The 20,417-nt window shown below is 57.0% G+C and overlaps 1 protein-coding gene across 7 annotated transcripts in view; it reads right to left on the bottom strand.

Annotated features, from left to right (window-relative positions):
• The window catches only part of TSNARE1 (t-SNARE domain containing 1), a 101,332-nt gene that overhangs the window by 47,509 nt on the left and 33,406 nt on the right, over window positions 1–20,417 (bottom strand). For 4 of the 7 annotated variants that reach the window (XR_015768052.1, XM_088022734.1, XM_088022732.1 and 1 more), the window contains exons 2-5: window positions 18,906–19,031; window positions 12,553–12,702; window positions 11,078–11,566; window positions 225–302 (exon numbers count right to left, since the gene is read on the bottom strand). Coding sequence is in view for 6 of the 7 variants with exons in the window: in XM_088022734.1 (XP_087878860.1) it covers window positions 225–302; window positions 11,078–11,566; window positions 12,553–12,702; window positions 18,906–18,993 (805 nt within the window). In the remaining variant the exon portion in view is untranslated. Of the gene's footprint in view, window positions 1–224; window positions 303–11,077; window positions 11,567–12,552; window positions 12,703–18,905; window positions 19,032–19,800; window positions 19,905–20,417 lie in introns of those variants that run through there. The other 3 variants (XM_088022730.1, XM_088022731.1, XM_088022729.1) reach the window with 2 other exon arrangements.

Raw genomic sequence — 20,417 nt, 5'->3', positions numbered from 1 at the left:
CTTCCCGGGGGGCACTTGTCCAGATTGCAGGGGGCAGTGGACGCACAGGCCACCCCCACCCCGCCCTGAGACCACAGTGCTCTCCTGGGCTGCAGGGTGGCTGAGTAAGAGGATGGCCGCTGGCATGCCCACCACCCCATGTCACCTCGACCTCCTGTGCCATGCTCAGTGGCCCAAGACGGCCAGGTCCGGTGGGAGTGAGACCGGGCCTGGCACAGACTCACCACTGCAGCTGATTCGGGAGACGCTGGCCGACGTCTGCTGGAACAGCTCCTGGAGGTCACTTGGGTCCGCCTGGGTGGCTGCAAGACAGCAGAGGGGAGCACACACATTCATGGAGCTGCCTGCTCTGGGCAGTCACACCCTCCCAGCCTGGGCTCACCCAGAGCATCAGGGATGGAACGCCAAGCCCACCCCGGGGCACGCAGAGCCATAAGAAAGGGAGGAAAGTAGGGGGCAGCCCCTCAGAAAGGCCCCAGCACCCCTGCACTGGCGCACCCAAGAGAAACAAGAACCCGGTCCCGCATGAGCGCCTGCACACATGTGCGTGTGGTCACTGCAGACTTACGAGTCACAGGACAGAAAGGACCCAACAGCCAGCAACTGGTGCTAAAGCAGGGTCCATGCCCCGACAACGACACACCACACAGGATCCGAGCCCTCGGATCCAGGGCTGAAGCAGCTGAGCTCAGAGAGATGGAGGAAGTGGCCCAGGAAAGGGCAGAGGTGGGGCGGGGATGGCAGCCTTTACAAAGGTGGAGAGCTACACCCCGCAGGGCAGGGCAGGGCGGCTGATGGTCTCAGTGGGGGAGATGCAGATGCAGCTCTCCAGCCCCTGCTCCAAGCACCAGGCCGTGCAGGGCCCTCGGGGAGCAGGCCCCTTACTGGCTGCGGTGTGGGGGGAAGGTGCCTGAGAGCAGCCCGGGAGGCCCCCCAGCACAGCGGCCATGGGTGTGCCAGCGCGGCCACAGCAGCAGGTGCAGCCGTCTACAATGCCACTGCCACCAGCCCCAGGGGGTCTGGTGCACCTCAAGGATGCTGTGGGTGGGCGTGGAAACCGGGGCAGGGGCTGTCAGCCATACTGCAGACCCACGGGGCGTGGGGGGTGCAAATGTCCCAGCCCAGCAGCAAGGCCAGCAAGGCCACCACCCACACAGACTTCCGCCCCCACGGAGGTCTGAGGGAGGCCGTGGGGGCTCCCACCTCAGCAGAGACGATGCCCGGGAATGCCGGCTGAGGCCTGTCCCGTAGGATCCGGTGTCTCCTCAGTCCTGGCACCTGGCCATGCAGCTCGGACACTCCCCTGCAGCCAGAGGGCCCACGAGACCCAGTTCTCACCTGGAGTGAGAGCGTCCAAGTGCTGCTTCCCCTCGTGTTCTTCCAAGGAAGCTGCTGGCCTGGAAGAGCCTCACCCCGTTCCCTGCTGGGATGTCGTGGGGTGTGACCTCCGACCACGGGCACCCACAAAGGGACGGAGCCACAGCTCGGGGGAGCCCTGGTGGCAGCAGGAGGAGTCTGAGGCTTAACCCCTTCTTTACTACCACAGGGAGGGGCCGGAAACCTGACAGATGCCCACGTCCACAAACACGCTGCTGGGGCCGCTGGGGGGTCGGGCTCCCCAGAACTGTGCGCCCAGACTTCACTCCCAAGCAGCCCGCTGGTCAGACAGGGTGGGCAGTGAGACGGTGACCGCACGACACTAGCAGGGTCTCTGCACGCAGCCCAGGGGACCCACGCAGGGAAGGATCCAGGCGGGCAGAGGCAGGACGAGGAGGTCAGAGCCTCGGGGAAGAGGTGGTAGGGCTGTGGGAGGCTGAACTTGCAGGAGTGGAGGGAGAGGGAGGACATCGTGCTCCTTAGGCCCAGATGTCCAGTGGGCACGACTGGGGCGGGAGGGGGCCAGCCACCAGCACAGGAGACACAGAGGAGAAACAGGCAAGGGAAGATGCAAAAAGGTCACTGTTGTCAGCGGCGGGTCAGCTATGGGTCATGTGGAGCAACTCTCAGGTCAGAGGTATGTGCTGGCCAACGGAATACAGAAATTAAGACCAGAAAACATAAGCCAACTTCTCCTAGAATCACAATGCAGGGTGATAGTACTTTAGCTTCTGTCGTAAGGAAACAGGATTACCATCCCCTGAAAATGGCTAAAACTGCATGAAAGATGGAAAATGATGTTCTGATCCCGTACAAACTCCATCACAGCCCTGGGAAAGCATCACCCTGGCCGTTTCCCAGGAGCAAGGCCAGACCGCGGAGCAGGGAGGGCGGGCCGGGGCAGGACTGGCGTTGCTGGGTCCGGAGGTGGACCCCGGGGCCTGGCAGGTCCAAGCAGCTGCCCTGGAGGCAGGAGACAGAGGGGAGACGATGAGGCAGAAGGGGCTCCAGGAGCCCGTCCCGTCCCCTGGTCTCCAGCCAAACCCACGTCTGTGCCTGCACGGGGAAAGATGCCCCTCAGCTTAGGGCACAGGGGTCACCAGGGAGCTGCAGGCACCTCCTCACCCAGCAGGGTCGGTGAGTCAGGGGCAGGAGAAGGAGAGGAGCTCTGAGCACCTGCAGCGTCCAGCAGTGACCGCACAGGCCGCACCTCCGGAGGGTGGGGAGTGTCATGGTGGCAGCTACTTCAGAAGTGCCCTAAAAGATGTTTATCACAAGCCCTAAGAGATCACAGTGACCCACAAGTAAGTTCACTGCCCCTAGAACAAAGTCTAATCCTCCTCAAGTAAAACAACCAAATCCAGCACAAAAGCACCCAAAATTCACAATTTTAAAACTTACTGGACCTACGAAGAAGCAGAAGCACGTATGTGACCCTTAACCATGAGAAACATCAGCCAACATAAAATCAGACCCAGAAACGAGAGAGATGACGTTAGTGGAGAAGAGCATTCGTCAACGTTACAACAGCACTGAGGGACATGAAGGGGTGCGTCTACCCAGCAAGGAGAGACCGAACGTGCGGAAAGGCCGCAGAGGCCCTTGTGAAGGGCCCCCTGCTTGGGGTTGGCAGCGGATGTGACGCTGCAGGGCACAGGGGACTGGATTCGAGGAGAGCGCGGTGGCCGAGCCACGGGGACCTCAGGGCAACACTCAGCAGCCCGGCAGGGGAAGGGGAGCCACAGACAGGCCACAAACAAACAAGGAGAAGTTCAAGAAATGAGGACCAAAAGTATCCAAATTTTACGCAATTAAAAACTGAGAGTTTCATAGAGAATTTCATAAAGTCCCAAACAGAATAAACACTAAAAATTCAGAGCCCAGGGCACAGAAGTCCAAACTGCAGGAAGCCTGCGGGAGAAAAGGACAGTCCCCGAGGGGCCAGAGGCGCACGACGCCACCACAGAGCGGGATCCGGGGGACGCTTCACCCAAACATGCGGCAGCACCAGCAGCAAAGTGCCAAAAGAAGGGGAAAAAAACCTTTCAACCAGAATTTCATACCCAGTGGAAATATACTTCAAAAATAGAAGAAAAGTAAGGAAATATTTTAGACAAAAAAGCTGAGAGACTCCATCCCAGCCAGATGTGCCGCCCAGGAACCATTACAAGAAAACTGTCAGGTCAGAAGAATCAATAAAACGAAATGTGCATCTACATGAGAAGCCGGTGTGGGAGGGCAGGCGTCAAGGCAAATAAAACAGACACCTTGTCTCATTTTAAATTTATCTCAGAGAACACTGATTATTAAAGTGAAAGCCATGGGGCGCCTGGGTGGCTCAGTCGTTAAGTGTCTGCCTTCGGCTCAGGTCACGATCCCGGGGTCCTGGATCGAGTCCCGCGTCAGGCTCCGTGCTGGGCGGGAAGCCTGCTTCTCCCTCTCCCTCTGCCTGCTTCTTCCCCTGCTTGGCTCTCTCTCTCTCTCTCTCTCTCTCTCTGTCAAAATTAAATAAAATCTTTAAAAAAACAAATAAATAAAGTGAAAGCCATAAGAGGCCCGCTAGCAGTAACGCGCCATCCCGAAGGGAAGCGGGAGTCGGCCGTGCAAGGCTCCCATGTCACACGCCGAGTGCCTGAGCAGGACCCGAGGACACGCTGTCAGCAGCTCAGGTGGACACCAGAGACTCCAAAGCAGCCACTAAAAACACAAAACGAGCAGGTATCGCTGATGAGCCACGAGTGGGGGCAAAATGGAATAATTAACAACATTCAATTCCTCCAAAAACATGAAGTAAGAAAGAAAGGAAAAGAAAGAAAGGGAGATACAGACTGCGAACATGAAGGTGGGAGATTTAACCCCGAGCATACCGGCATCTGTGCCAACGACAAATGGCCTAAACCCGAGTGAGGTGCCAGCGCCGTCCACGTGCGGCTGGCGGCTGCCACGGTGCAGAGGACGGGACCCGTCATCACCAAAGCTCCTGTGGACAGCACCACTGCAACCATTCCAGTCAAGGCAGGGATGGTGAGACAGGGTCAAGAGCAAACTCCACATACACTGAGCACGGGAAAAGCACTTTATATGTAAAACCAGACATAACTTGGAAGTAAAGGGATTGGAAAACACATTGCTTAGGACGGCAATCCTAGGAAAGCTGGAGCAGCTATGCTAACATTAGAGAACTCAGAGCCACGCATGTAAGCAGGGATAAAAGGAATGTTTTTGCAGCACCAAAGGGGTCAACTAATGAAGATGACAAAACAGTCCTAAACGTGCATGCTCCTAATACCACAGCTTGAAAATGTCTGAAGCAGAGACTGATCAGGAACTGAAAGGAGAAACAGACAAATCCAGTTCTTGTGAGAGTCATCAACACCCCCTCCCAGCAGTAAACAGAGCAGCAGAGAGAAAATCAGTGAGGGTATCAAGACATGAACACCATCGATCAACTTGACCTGAGTGACATTTCTAGGACACGCCACCCAACAAATGCACATGGTACACACACGAGGATACACTGTATTTCAGAGGATACAGCAAGTCCCAGTGTGTTTATAAGAGCTGAAATTATACAAAAGATTCTATGATCACAACAGAATTAAACTAGAAGTTAGTAACAGAAAGATATCTGGAAACAAAAAGAATTATTTGAAAATTTAAACAATATACTTCTAAATAACCATTAAAGAAAAAATTACAAAGGAAATTAGGAAATATTTTTCAATGAATGAATGAAAACACAATATATACAAAATTGTTCAAGTAAAGCAATGCACAGAGGAAAATTTATAGCAATAAACACTTACATTAGGGAAGAAGAAAGGTCTCAAATCAATGATCTAACAGAAGCAAATTAACCCCAGAGTGAGGAAAAGGAAGGAAATGATAAAGATGAGCAAAAATCAATTAACTTGACATTGGATAAATAGAGAAGACTAATGAAATCAAAATCTGGTTCTTTAAAACAATCAATAAAATTGATAGACTTGCAGTCAGACCAGTCAAGAACAAAATAGAGAAAACACAATTAGCAATGTCAGAAACAAAAGAGGCAGGCTCACTGCCGACCACACAGGCATTCGAACAATACTAAGGGAATACTGCAGACAACAGCACGGCAGCAAATGTCACAATTTTGATGAAATGGGTAAGTTCCTTGAAAACAGAAATGATCAAAGGTCATATGAGAAGAAGCAGAAGCCTGGGTGGCACTGTAACACGTAATGTTTTAACACTATAACAGGTGACACGTAATGTTGTAACACTATAACACGTGACACGTAACGTTGTAACACGTGACACGTAATGTTGTAACACTGTAACACGTAACACTGTAACACGGAAGAAACTGTAGTTTCAAACCTTCCCACAATGAATGCCAGCTCAGAGGCTTCCCTGGTGAATTCTGCCAAATATTTAAGGGAAGAATAGTATCAATTCTACACAAATTTTCTCAGAAAACAGAGGAGGAGAAAATAATTCCCAACCCGCTTCAAGACTATAGCTACTTTATAGTCAAGGCAGCTTGGTGTTGCATTAAGCAGAGACCCAGATCATCAGGAACAAGTCGACCTCCCAGTAGCTTTAGACAGAAGCATCAAGGTGATTCGGTCTTTTCAACCAACAGTGATGAACAACTGGATATCCACTGATCCCCAACCCCAAACTAACAAGACTCAAAAATCAACTGCCCACGTATCAGACACTTAAACAAAAAAGCTAAAACTATAAAACTTCAAAAAACAGGGGCGCCTGGGTAGCTCAATCAGTTAAGAGTCTGCCTTCAGCTCAGATCATGATCTCAGTGTCCGATCGAGTCCCACATGAGGCTCCCTGCTCTGAGGGGAGTCTGCTTCTCCCTCTGCCTGTCCCTCTCCCGGCTCCTGCTCTCTCTCTCTCAAAAAAAACTTCAAAAAACAATGAATAAATAAAATCTTAAAATTTCAAGGGGCGCCTGGGTGGCTCAGTCGTTAAGCGTCTGCCTTCAGCTCAGGTCATGATCCCGGGGTCCGGGGATCGAGCCCCGCATCGGGCTCCCTGCTCAGCGGGAAGCCTGCTTCTCCCTCTCCCTCTGCTTGCGTTCCCTCTCTTGCTGCCTCTCTTTCTGTTGAATAAATAAATAAAATCTTAAAAAAAAAACTTCAAAAAACAGTAATCCTGGGACTTTGTAGTAGGCAAGTAGGGATACAAAAGAGCAGAAACACCAAAAGAAAACACCGATAACATCAAAATGCAAAAAGCTTCAAAAAGACCCCATCAAGAAAAGACAAGACAGTGCAGAGCCTGACAGAAGGTTTGCACCACGGCTACCCAATGGCCCCGGAACCCAGACACCAGGACGGGCGCGAGCAGTGCGGGCCGGCCCCCAGCCCGGTGGGAACGCCGACCACAGCAGAGGACATGCCGCAACGACGCCCGCCCGCACGGCCACGGGGCACATGGGGAAGGAATGCGGAGCGTGCGCAAGCCCGCGCGCTGCTGTGCAAACCCAGTGGGAGAGCCACTTTGGAAACCAGTTTGGAAGTTTCGGAGCGAGTTAAACGTCTCTCCAAGCCCCGGAGAGAGTGAGAATGTCTGCACAAAGGTTCGTGGTGCCTTCACTCAGCCAAAAGCTGGCAACCACACAACCATCCATCAGGGCAGACGAGACACTGTGAGATGCCCACTCCTGAGCAATGGGAGGACAAGCCACCGGACCCCTGACACGGGAGTCCACGTGCCCGGGAGTCCACAGAGGCCCACGCCACGGCGGCACAAAGCAAGCTAGTAGCTGCCCTGGGCCAGGGCACGGCATGAGTCGTGATGCCCCTTCGCTAAACTCCGCCACAGGGAAGCCGCTAGGGGTGCGTCCTGGGCACACATCACCAAACCGCACGTGGACGCACTATATCACTCCCAGGCCCCGCACGACCACACGAGGCGTGGATAAAATAAAAAAGTAAAATCAGCAGAACTCATCGTGCTTTACTCTGGGACTCCTCCCCGCCCTCTGCTTCTATTGTGAGCAAAGACAATGGGACGCTCTCGAGCCACCAGATCAAAGTTACTGGCCCTACCGGCATCTCTGTGCAGGTGCACGGCATTATCTGCCCGCTGCAGGAAGGGGACCCGAGGCTTCCAACGCACACTTGGCAACGCCTTCCATCCGCCAAGGGGCCCAGCTCCGCGTCTGCTCCAGCCACCTGCCCCTCATTTCCCCGGGGCCCAGAGGCAGCAGCCCCACCAGTAATGCGGGAGGGAGAGTGGCAGGAGCACAGACAACCCCATGGAACCGAACGTTGTCCCCAGCTGCCCCGCCGCATGGGCCAGGCGGACAGTGGGCTCTACCAGGCTCTGCCAGGCTCTGCCCCACCACGCGGCTCCCAGTTGCCACAGACGGCCGGCGGAAGGACTGGGGTGTCGACTCGCACCGGGCAGGAGGAGGCCAAGTGGTGATACGGCGCCGCGGACGCAAGACGGGCAAGGGAAGTCAGGGGACCTCTCGGCTGCAGAGCAGACAGGCCTGGGCAAAACCCAGTGCCCTGGCGCACTCGCACTGCTGGGGGGGAGGGGGTGCAGCACCATCTCCTCACAGGCTGCTGGGGGTCCACGGGCACAGCGCCTGCACAGACCCAGGACCCCACGGAGGCCAGGGATGACAGCAGCAGCCCCTTCCCTGGACAACACTGGCCACATCCACAGACAGGACATGGGGGTATGCACGCCCCACCCTGAGCGACCCCCAGCAAGGGCAGGTCCAAGCATGCCCAATGGGACCAGCAGCGAAAGACAGGACAAAGCCCCCTGGCCCACCCCTCCCCGCCCCCCTCACAGCCTGCCTCCCACCCCACAGGGCCCTGCTCCCTTCCAGCTATGGGAACCAATCCCCTGAGGGCCCCCCCTTCTAAGCCTCGCACACAAATCAGAGCTCCAAAATACAGAGAGCCACGCCTGCTGCACCTGCCAGGAGAAACAGACAAATCCAAAATTCTGGAGTGTGGCGGGAGCAGGATTGCAAGGGGTCCCCACGGTCAGCCCCAGGCCACCTCTGTGGCCTGGAGCAAACACTCAGAATTCAGCCACTCTGAGAGCAGACTTGAGTTATGAAGCTCGGGTGTCACAGGATGTGCTCCATGGGCCTTCCTAGGTGCATTCACCCAGGTGACATGGGACACGGGTTGGATCTCTGTCCCCACACCGAGTGGAGGGATGCAGGCCCAGGGGCATCAAGGGACCCGGAACCACATGAGCATGAGGGAGAGGAAAGAGCGTAACGGCAAGGGGACAAAGGCCCTGCAGCATCGGGGGCCTTCTCCTTCCCGAGCAGCATGGCCACTGGGGGTGCACAGAGCACAGAGCAACAGGAGGGGTGGGGCTGGGGGGGCATCTGGCCTGAATGCAGGATCCCGGCCCCGGGCCCATGCCTAGGGCACTAGAGGAGGAACCAGGGAGGGCTGGGTACAGGGGGAGACAGGGCAGTGCCGTATGCCAGCGGGATGAGCTCACTGTGGGGTGGGGGGGGGGGAGGGCGGACAGCCAAGAGCCTGCCCCATGAAGGCATCCCTCCCCAGGGTGGCAGCCTGAAGAGACTGAGGCTGCTTCAGGCCATGGAGTGGCTCATCGTGCTGCGATGGATTGGTCATGTCTGCACAGACAAGGCACAGAGCATCCAGGTACCCGTAGCAGGAATTTCCCTTTTCCCCGCGCTCGACAGCAACAGCCCTGCAAAGTGCTCTGGGAAAGAAAGGCTCTGCAACCAGACCCAAGTGTGGGCAGGCTGCGGGGCTCCCCCAGTGAGGAGCGACAGCACCCGCACCTGGGCCACATGACGGACCCTTCCACAGTGCTCAACAATTCCCCAAAACTCCAACTGGGGCAGGTCACTCTGCAAGGGAAGGCTAACCTTCCAGGGCCTCGGGGACAGGAAGCGTCTGGAAACAATCACAAAGCCGTGAAAGCCAGGGGCTGGGGGCCCGCCTGGGCCTGCAGGGAGCAGTGCTGCGAGGGCACCACACTCCTCCTTCACGCCCACTCCAAGGAAATGAGCACCCCCAGGTGAGAGCGCTGGAAAGCCAGAGGGCAGGGCTGAGGAATGTGTGTGGCCGGGTCCCCAGCTGGTGAGGGCGCATCCTTCGCCAAACGCACCAGCACCCCATGCAGGGGATGAGTGGACACACCCGCAAGGCAGAGCAGGGGCTGGGGCCGGGGCCACAGCAGGGTTGTGCGCTGGACCCGGGAGGCAGACAGCTGTGCAGCAGGAGGCGGCCTCGAGGTCGGGGTGTGGCGCGGCACTCTGGGCTTGGAGGGAGGCGAGCGTGCGTTACGGTCGGTCTGGGAAGAACACGGGCCAAAGAAGAGAGGAAGAGCTTTCCGAGGCACGCGCTGGGCACGGCCAGTTCTGCCACTGCGCACAGCAACCCACAGGGGCTTGTACACCCCCGTACAGAGCAGGAGGCCCTCAGCCTCAGGGATCCCACTGCTCGGGGGCCCAGCCAGCACCAGGTCACAAGGTCACCAGGGCAGCAGTGCCCAGACCATTGCCCTGCCCATCACTGGGGAGACCACGTCACCAAGTCGTGCGCACGGCTGGCACCAGAGATGAGACCCAACCTGTGCCGGTCCCTAAGAAAACACATGTGTTTGCTTCTGCTTTGTTTCTGACACTCTGTGTGTATTTTCTGGCCCAAAGTTGAAGACTAGGTAAGGACTGAGAAATGGTCCTCAGCACCTACCTCCAGCACCCACCTACGACAGAGGAGGCACGCACAGATGATCCGCACACCGCCACCCCACGCCTCCCTCCCCCGCCCTAACTGCCAGTATTTGGGCTCAGCCTCCACCCTCCTCCAGCTCCCAGGCAGCTCTGCACCGTGTGCCCCACCAGGGCTGCACATGTCCGTGCAACGGGCACCCGTCTGGGACCCGCCCCACTGCGCTCCCAGCAGAGCTCCCAGACATTAGGCTGACCTCCATCGAGCCCCCTGACCCACCGCGCCAGATGAGGAGAAGTCACGCCCCGCAGAGCAACGCCCTCCTGGAAAACAGCCGCGGAAGGACCACCTGGGCTCTGGGTGACCCGCCCCCCCCACCAAGGTGTCCACCTGATGCCGCAGGGCCAGCCCAGCCCTTACCGAGGCCTGTTCTGGATGTTAAGCCAGCAACAGAGCCCGGCGCTCCCGAATGCAGCTCTGCAGCCCCGGCAGTAAAACCAGAAAATCAGCAGGAGCGCTTCATTCAGCGGACAGGGTAGGAGCAGGGGATGGGGTGGGGCAAAAGAGAGAAATGTCCCAGGGCATAGAGGACAACGCGGAGCAACCATGGTCTTGAAAACCTCGTATTTCAGGTGTGAGTGTGTCTGTGGGACCACACAGGAAAACACGTTTCTTCCTGTAGGTCATGGTCCGGAGGCAGGAAGCAGAAGTCCCTCAGAGGAGAGCCGCGTCTTGTGGGTGCCCAGCTCCCCGCTCCGCAGCCGGGAGCGAGAGGGCAGAGGCAAAGCGGAGGGGAGGCAAGTGCATCTGCCGTGCTGTGATATTTAGAAAGCTGTCCCCGCGTGGCCACACCAGCGCGTGCGTGAAGGAACAGCAACGGCCCCAACCCTGGCGGCGGGGACGAGGAGGAGGGCATGGCGGGAGGCCCCTGGGGCCGCGGGACGAGGAGCAGCCCGCCCGCGGCGGGTCTCTGCTTCCTGCCCGCCGGCCAGCTGGGCCAAGGGACTCACCTCGGAGCGGCTCCGGGCCGAAGCCCTTGGGGGACAGGGCCTGGCAGGAGAAGGTCTTGGCCACCGCCTGCTCCACGGGCGTGAGGGCCAGGGCCTGGGGCCCGCCGGGGCCATGGGCCACACGCTGCAGGTCGCCCAGTTTGCGCCGCACGACGGCACGCAGGTCCCGCCACTTGTGCTTGAGGTCCACAATGTCGCGGCGGCAGTAGCCCAGGGCGTTCACGGCCTGCAGGATGCGGCTCCACACGCAGTACCTGCGGGCCGGCTCGGCCTTCAGCAGCCCTGTGCCGAACAGCAGCTGGTGGTGCTTGCTGACCTTGGACACCAGGACCTCCGTCTCCTGTGGGCAGAAGTTGGGCTTCCTTTTCTTGGCCCGCGTGGCACTGGGCCCCGCCAGCCGGCCACGGGCCCCACGGGTGCGGTCCTTCCTCGGGCCAGCAGCGGGCGGCGAGCCGGGCGTCCCACTGCCTTCAGGAGTGACCCCTGGCCCTGGAAAGGCACCAAAAGGTGGGTGTTGAAGGCCCTGGGCTGGCGAGGTTGGCGGCTGCGGCACTGGCCTCATCTTTGGCTTCGGCTTCAGGACACCGCTGCCCGCTCCCAGCTACTGCCCCCTCCCTGCGAGGCGTCCAGAGGCCTGGGTCCGAGTCCTAGCCCTGAGACTGCCTGACGGGCACCCTCAGCCTTCCTGCCCAGCCGCGAGCGCACGTGGAGGACAGGAGCAGGAGAGCGTGCAGGTGGCCGGGCCCGTAGCCTCCACCCTCTGCCCCTCTGTGCCCCCACAGCCTCCCGCTCCTCCGCTCACAGAGGTCCCTGGGCTGGGCAGGCACACAGTGCCAAGTCTTCAGGCCTCTGCCCACGTGGGAGCTTTGTCAGCAGTCAGCCTGTGCCTGCCAGGGGGCAGGGGGACCACCAGTAAGGGCAGAAGAGGCAGCTCCCTCCTGAGACCACGGGTTCCCAGATGTGAGGAGAGAGCGAGCCCCCGACACCGAGAGCCCCTGAGGGCAGAAGGATGTGTGAGCCTGGGGAGCACTCAGAGGCCAGCAGCCCCGCCTGTGTCCCCCCAGGTCCCTGTCAACTGGAAGGCTGCCTCTACAGAGGCCCACATCCCCCCCCCCCCCGCACTAACGCACACACACCAGGGACCCGCTCCCCCTACAAAGAGAAGCCAGGCTCTGGAGTGAAGGGGCCATGGGAACTCGTCCCACAGGCTGAGCCTCCACCCTGGAGCCCACGGGGCCCTGACGAGCACTGGTCATCACACAACAGCCTCCTGCCACTGGCCCAGCCCTGCCATCTGCCGTCCTCGGGAAAGGGGAAGGTAGTGGGGGTGAGGGTGCAGGCCAGAATCCGTGCTGCAGCTTGCCCCCAGCTCAGCACGCCTGGGCTCCCGCCTGCCGGCCCTCCCTCCTCTGCGCTTGGCATCTCTGGGTGGCCTTTCCCAGGTCCCCCCAGACCCAGCACCCAAGCGGTAGTACCTCGCTTTCTGGCCCTTGGGCCTCTGGGCGTGCCCGCCGACCCCAGATCACCTTCCCCGTCCTGGCCCACACAGGGGTCCTGCGGGCTGCTCTCTGGCGATGGGCAGGGGAAATGGCGGATTCCGTACTCGGTCCAACATTTAGCGCATTCTACAGACAGCAAGGAACATCACAGTTACACCCAGCCTGCCCACAGAGCAGCGCAGGGTGCTGATGGCGGAGCAAGGCCCCACACGGGATAGCAGGTGCCCTCAGCCCTCCAAGCATCCATACCAAGAAGCTCCACTCGGGCCCACCTCGTCCAAGAAGCCCTCCCAGACTGCCACATCCTGTGCAATAGCCGCTTGGGCTGAAGACCAGCACCAAGTTCAGAACTTTAAATGTTCCAGATCTTTCTTTAAGCCACGATTATTCTAAAAGGTGACCCCAGACAAAGACGAAATCCCCTAGAGCAGGGCTTCAGGTGTGGCCCCACAGACCAGGCCAGGCCTTCGATGGGTGTTAGACGTCTGCAACAAATGATGAACAAAAATGGAAAGTAAGGACTTAGGGAGGTTGATGACAATTCGAAATCACCCCAGCACCCCAGCATGGCATCATTCTGTTTATAAAAATGTCGTTCTGTGGCATGTTGGGAGTGAAAATATAAGTAAAACCCACCCTTCCTGACACTTGGCTGCAGGGCTGAGGAGCAGTGGTGCTGGGCACCCGTGTGGCCTCCTCCCCATACCCAGCCCCAAACCGGCCCCGCACGGGCTTGGACCCCCGGGAAGGACACTTCATTTTCTCCTCATCACTCTCATTTATTCAAAAACACGTCCTAGACACGTTTTGCCAGAATTTGTCAACCCTAAGACACGCCTCGTAAAAACGCCTTGCCATCTCTGAAAGATGTGCCTTTCAGTCCATGGCCCTGGGCCATCTGTGTGACCTTGTTCACTCTGGAGCTCTCTGGAAGGGCAGTTTTCACAGAGCGAGCTCTAGGAGGTGACGGCTGACTCGCCTGAGCATGCCTGTAGCCACCCCGAAACCCAGGGGACACGGCCTGTCCAGGGCCAGTCCCGGCACCGAGCTCCTGAAGGGGCAGCTCCTTCTCAGGAAAGGCCTTGGACTCGCATCTGCCCAGAGAAGGGAGAGCCCAGGACACTGCCCAGCTCACACTCTCGTCCCTCGGTGGGGGGCACCACAGCCCAGCATGACCGCACAGAAGGACTGGCCCGGGCGATCCCCCTGGGGCCGCTCGGCCATCCTCCGCCTCCAGGCAGCAAGGACCCGAAGCACACAGGCGGCCCACGGGGCTCCCGGCCAGACTCAGTGGGACGCCCCACCGCCCTCACTCCCGGAGCCTCCCCCGTCCAGGAAGGACGGAGAAGGAAGGGCAGGGTGGCCAGCTGGCTTACTCGGGGATGGACGTTCCCACGCCGCAGACAACTGCAGCAAAGTGGGTTTCCAAATCAGACTACGAGAACACTCCTAGGCGTCCAGGGAGGCAGACACGGCCCTGGACAGTCAGAGCACGTGAGAGAGAGGCCAGGGCCGAGGGCCCACGTCTGGACATCTCTGTGGGTCTGAGGGTCTGACCATGAGCCTCCAGGACAGGGACAATCTCCCCACAAGGCAAATCCTGTCCTTTCCCCTCTTCCCGAAGGACTGGGGGGGGAGCCTGCGGGACACGTCCTCCCACAGACAGCTGTGCCAGGCTCCCCTGCAGCCACTTGCCCAGACCAGTGTAAGGAAGAGGCACAGCTGTCCAGGTACCTGGCAACTGGGGTCACCATCTGCTTCAGAGCCCTCAGAGCCCCTCCTATGGGGAGCAGGGAGGCCAGGGGCCCAGCTGGCAGGCCTCGTCACTGCCCACATCACCACCTGATGCCCTCCCCATGCTGGCACCTGGTCACGGAAGTCCAGGCCCTGCCCACCTCCTCCTGGTGACTCCACGTGGTCCAGACGCCTGTGGAGGGGCCGGTATGGTCCACCCTCCAGAATCACACGACCCTTGAACTTTGAGGGGGACCTGAGACAATTTTCTGATTATTAAAATACACACAATTACGGGGAAAAGTTCAAACGCAGACAAATACAAAGAAATGATAAGGATTGTTTGCAACTACAGCACCTGGAGGTGAACGCCGTGACCACGGGGGTGGGGGTCTGGCACAATTAGAAGACTCTGGACACGACTTTGCTTTACTTCATTCACACACCTGTCACCACGTCCGGACATGTGCGGAGGTCATCCAGCGACCTTCGACAACTCAAGCTAACGCCCACATCACAGCCGCCTCCCTCAGCGAGGTGGTGACGGCGCTCCCGCAATCTCTGTCCGCAACCATGCCGCAGCCAGCACCCTTGCCCACACCCCGATGCCGTCCCAGCAGTCCAGGAAGAGGCAGGGCCAGGCCGGGAGCGGGAAGGCTGCGGGGTCCGGGAGCAGCCGCGCCCTTGCCTCCGGAGCGAGCCAGCTCCACCGTGGCCCAGCAGTGCGGGCACTCTGTCCCCTTCAAGTCTGTATCTCTGGGCAGCGGTGAGACTCAGCCTTGTTTCCTACCTCTTCACAGGGCTGGCCCCTTTGCAGGAAGATTTTTAGGTTTTCCTTTGATTTATGTGAGTTCTTTATGTGTTAATAACCTGCCAGTTGGCTTTTTGCTGTGTTTTTGCTGCAATTCTACCACGAAGAGACCACCCTAAGCTCCGCATAATTACCTACAGGGCGCATGTACCCCACAGTGCTTGGGGCACAGCAGGTCCCAGGTGGTGGTGGCCTCTCCTGCACAGATGGGGGTCCCCGCCTGGCTCCAAAGTCCTGCCCAGAGGGCCAGCCCCTCCCCGGGAGCCTTCCCATGTCACCCCACAGAGGAAAGAGTGAGGAACCAGCAGCACCAGGCCTCAACAACAGTCAGCAAATCAGGACAACATAGGTCCTTTCCTGATAAAAAAAATGTAATTAACTAGATATCATTTTTAAGAGAACTAGAAAAAAAATACATACATTTGGAAACCATGAACTATGGTTCTAAATAAATCCTGAGAGGAAAAAATCATAAAAAAATTAAAAATTAAAAATAAATAATTCCTGAGTCAAATAAGAAATCATAATGGAAATAAAAAAACAACCGAATTTTAATTTAAAAACACCTCTCTATTCTGAATGTCTGTAACTCCACTAATGCAGTGACCATCTGGACACTTATAATCTCAAATGTTTTTACTACTACAAAAGAATAAAAACCGAAAAGGAATGACGCAAACATCCAACTTAGGAGTTAGAAAAATAAAACATCAACTCCGAGAGAGAAAGAAAAAGTATGAGTGGAGACCAATCATATACTAGAAGGTATCAAGAAAGTCAGAAGTCAGTTCTTTGGGGAGACTCACAAAATTGCCAAGCCTCAGTCAACACTGATTATAAAAAAACAAAATAGGGAAAGTACAAATAAGTCCTATTAGAAATAAAAAAGAGGATGTGATGTTAATAAAACAGCGGCCACCACAATGGTAGACCCCATGCGGCCCTCAGCCTTCGCAACGGCCCATGGCTGGGCAAGGGCAGAGCAGGGCAGGCAGACCCCACCAGGCCCTCCGCCACACCCCAGTGCTGCCCCATCGACAACCAGCGGCTACTGTCTACATTTCATTTCAACAAATTCGAACATTTAAGTGAAAGAGACATATGTCTCAGAAAACACAATTGAGCAAAACTGACCCAAGAATTAGAGAACCTGGATGGTTTTTACAACTGGAGAAGTGAACTGCTAGTCAAAAAGCGCTCCAGGAAGGAAACATGAGGTCCGGACGGTTTCATAGCAAAATCCCAGACACACTTAAGGAACGTGTAGTCCTATTCTTCCAAAAATTCACGTGGAATATAAGCACCATGTCAACCAGCATCAGAGAGGCTCCGACCAGCTCAGGAAGGTGGGAAGAAGAATGGAGGCATTAGGGAAAAAAAGAAAAAAATGTCGCTATTTACAAATGATACCATCCAAACAAAAAAAGTAAGATTCCACAAATTATTACAGTCAATAGAAGGAGTTTAGCAAAATATAGTCAGTGAACAAAAATCGATCACATTCCCCAGGAAAAACATGGTTCCTTCCAGAAATAAACTTCGAGAGAAAAACAAACCAACCAAACAATGGAGGAGAATCTCGAGCTTCAGAGAGACTTGAAAGGCCTGTCAGTCAACTGCTACACGCACATGGAACCACCACGCCATCAGAAGTGCCAGGGCGCACCTGACCGGGCACTCTAGCGGCTCTCCGGTTACGCACAGTCGCTCCTTGCAGACGTACAGGGACGTGTCCACGCGGGAGGCATGCTGTGTCTCGGACTCGCCACCAAATGACACAACAGCAGCCCGAGGTCACAAAGGGCTGGGCCGGCCACAGCAGACTCCTAATGAGGTGGACTGGGCAGCACTGGGCTCAGTATGTCACTGTGTCTACTTTTCTATGTTTAAAATTGTTCATATTTAGGAAGTTTAAAAATAAAGCATCTAAAAATTAAATCTCTGGACTCTGCTTTTTTTAAAAAAACCAATTGTGTATGTGTACCAGCCACAAAGATTTGGAAGTGTAATACTCAGAGTGGTACCTCTTCCAGTAGCAAAAAAAGTGGGGTTTTTTTGTTAAAACAACCTTAATAAAAGATATGTAAGATCTTGGTAATGAAAGTTATAAAACTTTATTGAAAAACATGAAAGAAGATCCGAGAAACAGAAAAACACACATGCTCACGGACTGGGAGCCCACCAACGGTAAAGATGCCAGTTCTCACCACATTCATGCAGCGGATGCACGGCACCTGCAGCCAAAACTCCAAGCCTGACAAGGGGATTCTAAAATGTGCGTTCTGAACAAAGGGCCAAAAACACCCAAGATATTTCTGAGGGAAAGCAAGCAGAGCAACTTCCCGTGAAAAACATCAAAAATTGTAACTGAAAATTAAGGCGGAATTTTGCACAGGAAGGCAAAAACTGACCAAGAGAACCTACACGGAAACATCACATCGCAGCGCTCTGGCTCTGTGGGTCTGTAGGAAGGGGACGGTATTTTCAATAAACAGTCCCAGGACGTGTGGTTGAGAGAGAGAAATACGGGGCAGCTCTCAGCCCTCCCCGCGCCCCGCCCCATAGACAAATATCAAACCCCGGTGATGGTGACGGAAGACTTACAGACAGACAACGGTCATATCAGCCTCAGAGAAGAGTAAACGTGGCGCCAGGACCATCTCGTGATAGGGTTCATCGCACTAGTCAGAAACGCAAAGCAGGCAGGAGGGACTGGCACGCTCAAGTGGGCCACGACGGAGAACTCGGCTCCCTAAGGACGTGCGCTCCCCAGCAGGCAGGCGCCACACCGAAAAGCAGGCCCCGACTGGACAAAGATGCACAGGGCAAGCAGACAAGGTTTTCACTTTCAGAATACATACGGAAGTCCTGCAAGTCAGTAAGAAGATGGCAAAGCCTAGAAAAAAAGAGAGTCCGCGGGAGGGGAAATGAGTCCATCCCATCGGTCACCAGAGAAATGTAAATGAAAACCCAGAGACCAGGCCTGCCCTCAGACTGCAACCGCTCACCATCCGCCACCGGCCCCCACTCAGCTGACGAGGCCAGGGCACCAAGGGCAGCCCAGACAGTGCCAACAGCCCCCCGTGCTGCAGGGGGACAGATACGCTCCCTGGCCGTCACACGTGGACCAGCACGGGCGCCACACACAGCCACGGAGCAGGAAAACAGACGGGAACAGAGACTTGCAGCATCAGGGACTCAAGAGCCAAACCAGCAAACGGCAGATAAGACAAAAGCTACAGTTCCATAAACAAAGTTCTGAGACATGCACAGCCAGCAAGCCCCCGTGCAGGGACACAGCCCCGTCAGCAAGACCGGGCCGAACGGCGGGGAAGCCCGGAACACAGCCCTCAGGGCGAGGGCGTCCTGGGAAAGGGAGGTGACTTAGAAGTGCTGGAAGGGGATCCCTGCTCTGCCCTGTACCAGCTGCATAGCGTACCCAACCCCACCCTGCCTCAGTTTCCTCCTCTGTATTTGCAAAAACAACGCCTATCCCGCATTGTCATCAGGAAGACCAGGCCAGACCATCTATCCGCTCTGCCACTGGCCAAGCCCCCGGGCACCTCCAGACCAGCTCAGTGCACCTGCTGAGGGCCAGCGTGGCGCCAGAATGACCACAGACACCAGGTCGGCCCCCTCCAGCCAAGGCCAGGGTCACTCACCCCTGGCCACAGGCAACACTGGTCACACAGAACCCGCCTACCCCTGCTACCATCATGACAGCAGAGACCCACCTACTGCCATGCCACGCCACCCCACCAGCGCTGCGAGCCACTGTCATTACCTAGGGGCTGATAGCCTTGTCTGGAGGGTCCCCCAAAAGGGCCATGGCTCCCCGGGCCACCACTGCCAGCAATGGATCCGTAGGACATCTTCTTACAGACACCAGGGCCACTGCCTTCCCACAGAGCTGGAGGAGACAAAAACCAGGTCGGGAGGGAGGAGAGGAGTTAGTGCTCAGATTCAGGGTGCACTCAGGCCTCTGCCCACCCCGCCCGCCAGCCTGGCTCCACTTCATCCTCACCCCAGGCGGCCCCATGCCCACACCTCAGCTCAGCCGGGTTCCTCCCGGCCCCAGGGCACTGGCCCCACTGAGCCCCTTCAAGGTGCCCTCTGGGACAGGCACTGGGAATAACCCCTCAAAGACTGTGGTGGCCCCAACCAGAGCCCCAGTGCCCTGTGCTCTCCCTTGCATGAGCCCACCCCTGCCAAGCTGCAACCCCAGGGGCTTGAGCCACCTGCCCCTCTCTAGCTCCAGCTCAGTCCTTCTGAGCCACACAAGATGGTAGGAGGGGCTGGGGGCAGGCGGCCGGGGCTGAAATCACCTCGACACTTGGTCCCAGTGGAGGTTGGATGAGCTACTGACCTTCCCCGGCCTCATCTGCAAAGCCAGGGTAATGAGAGGGCCTGGCCCCAGGCAGGCCGTGCAGAGCGGGTGACACACACTGACGGCGGCACTCAGAACACCACCACCTGTCTCAGCACAGAGCACGACACCGGCCGGGGGTGGCTCGGCATCCCACCCACCCAATCTGCTCCGCAGGGGAACCGTGGCTCCAGGATGGCAGTGGAGACTCCGCCAGCCTGACAAGTGCCCCCTGGGGCCCTCTAGGGTCATTGGTTTTCGGGTGTCTGCACAGGAGCCACTGAGAGCAGGCAGAGACTCATCCAGCGTCTACCTGATTGGCCACATGCTAGGGATGCCGGCACAGCTCACGCAGCGCTCCCAACAGGCCGGGCTGGACTCCCCGCACTCTGCAGCCACGGCTCGACTCGGCCGTGCGGAAGCCTAAGTGAGAGGGCGGGACAGCGACGGAGGTGAGCTCACGGGTGGCGAGCAGTAGGCCCACGTTCCTGGGGTTGGCAGGGGCCTGCAGAGAAGGCTGCCCGGCCTCGCCCCACTCCGGCGCTACCTGGGCCGGCCCAGCCCCTCCGCGGCTAGGAGTTCCCCAGAACCCCAATGAGCCTTGGCTTATGTGGATTATATCCGCCAGTATTTACTGCATGAGAAATTAAAACGAAGTTTTTAAGATATATTCATTAATTTCTTTCAAAGTAACAGGAAAGCCGTTACCTATTAAAAATCTTTATGAAACAGAACTGCATTTTCCCAAACAAAACAGTTCAGCAAGAAGAGCCGAGCGTCTGACTCTCGGCGGCTCAACGGACACGCTGATTCCCACACCTGCATCCGGAGTCCGCTGTGATGCGACACTGGTCCAAGCGAACGACAGACTCTGGCCCCACACAGGGGAGCTGTCCGGGCAGGGACTCAGGGTCTGCAGACTCTGGGGGT

Source organism: Eumetopias jubatus, unplaced genomic scaffold (genome assembly GCF_037043125.1).
Source record: "Eumetopias jubatus isolate StellerSeaLion01/CBP00866 unplaced genomic scaffold, mEumJub1_p1.0 scaffold_4, whole genome shotgun sequence".
Classification (NCBI taxonomy): domain Eukaryota; kingdom Metazoa; phylum Chordata; class Mammalia; order Carnivora; family Otariidae; genus Eumetopias; species Eumetopias jubatus.
The sequence above is the reverse complement of the archived record's forward strand: the minus strand, read 5'-3'. Positions and strand labels throughout refer to the sequence as shown.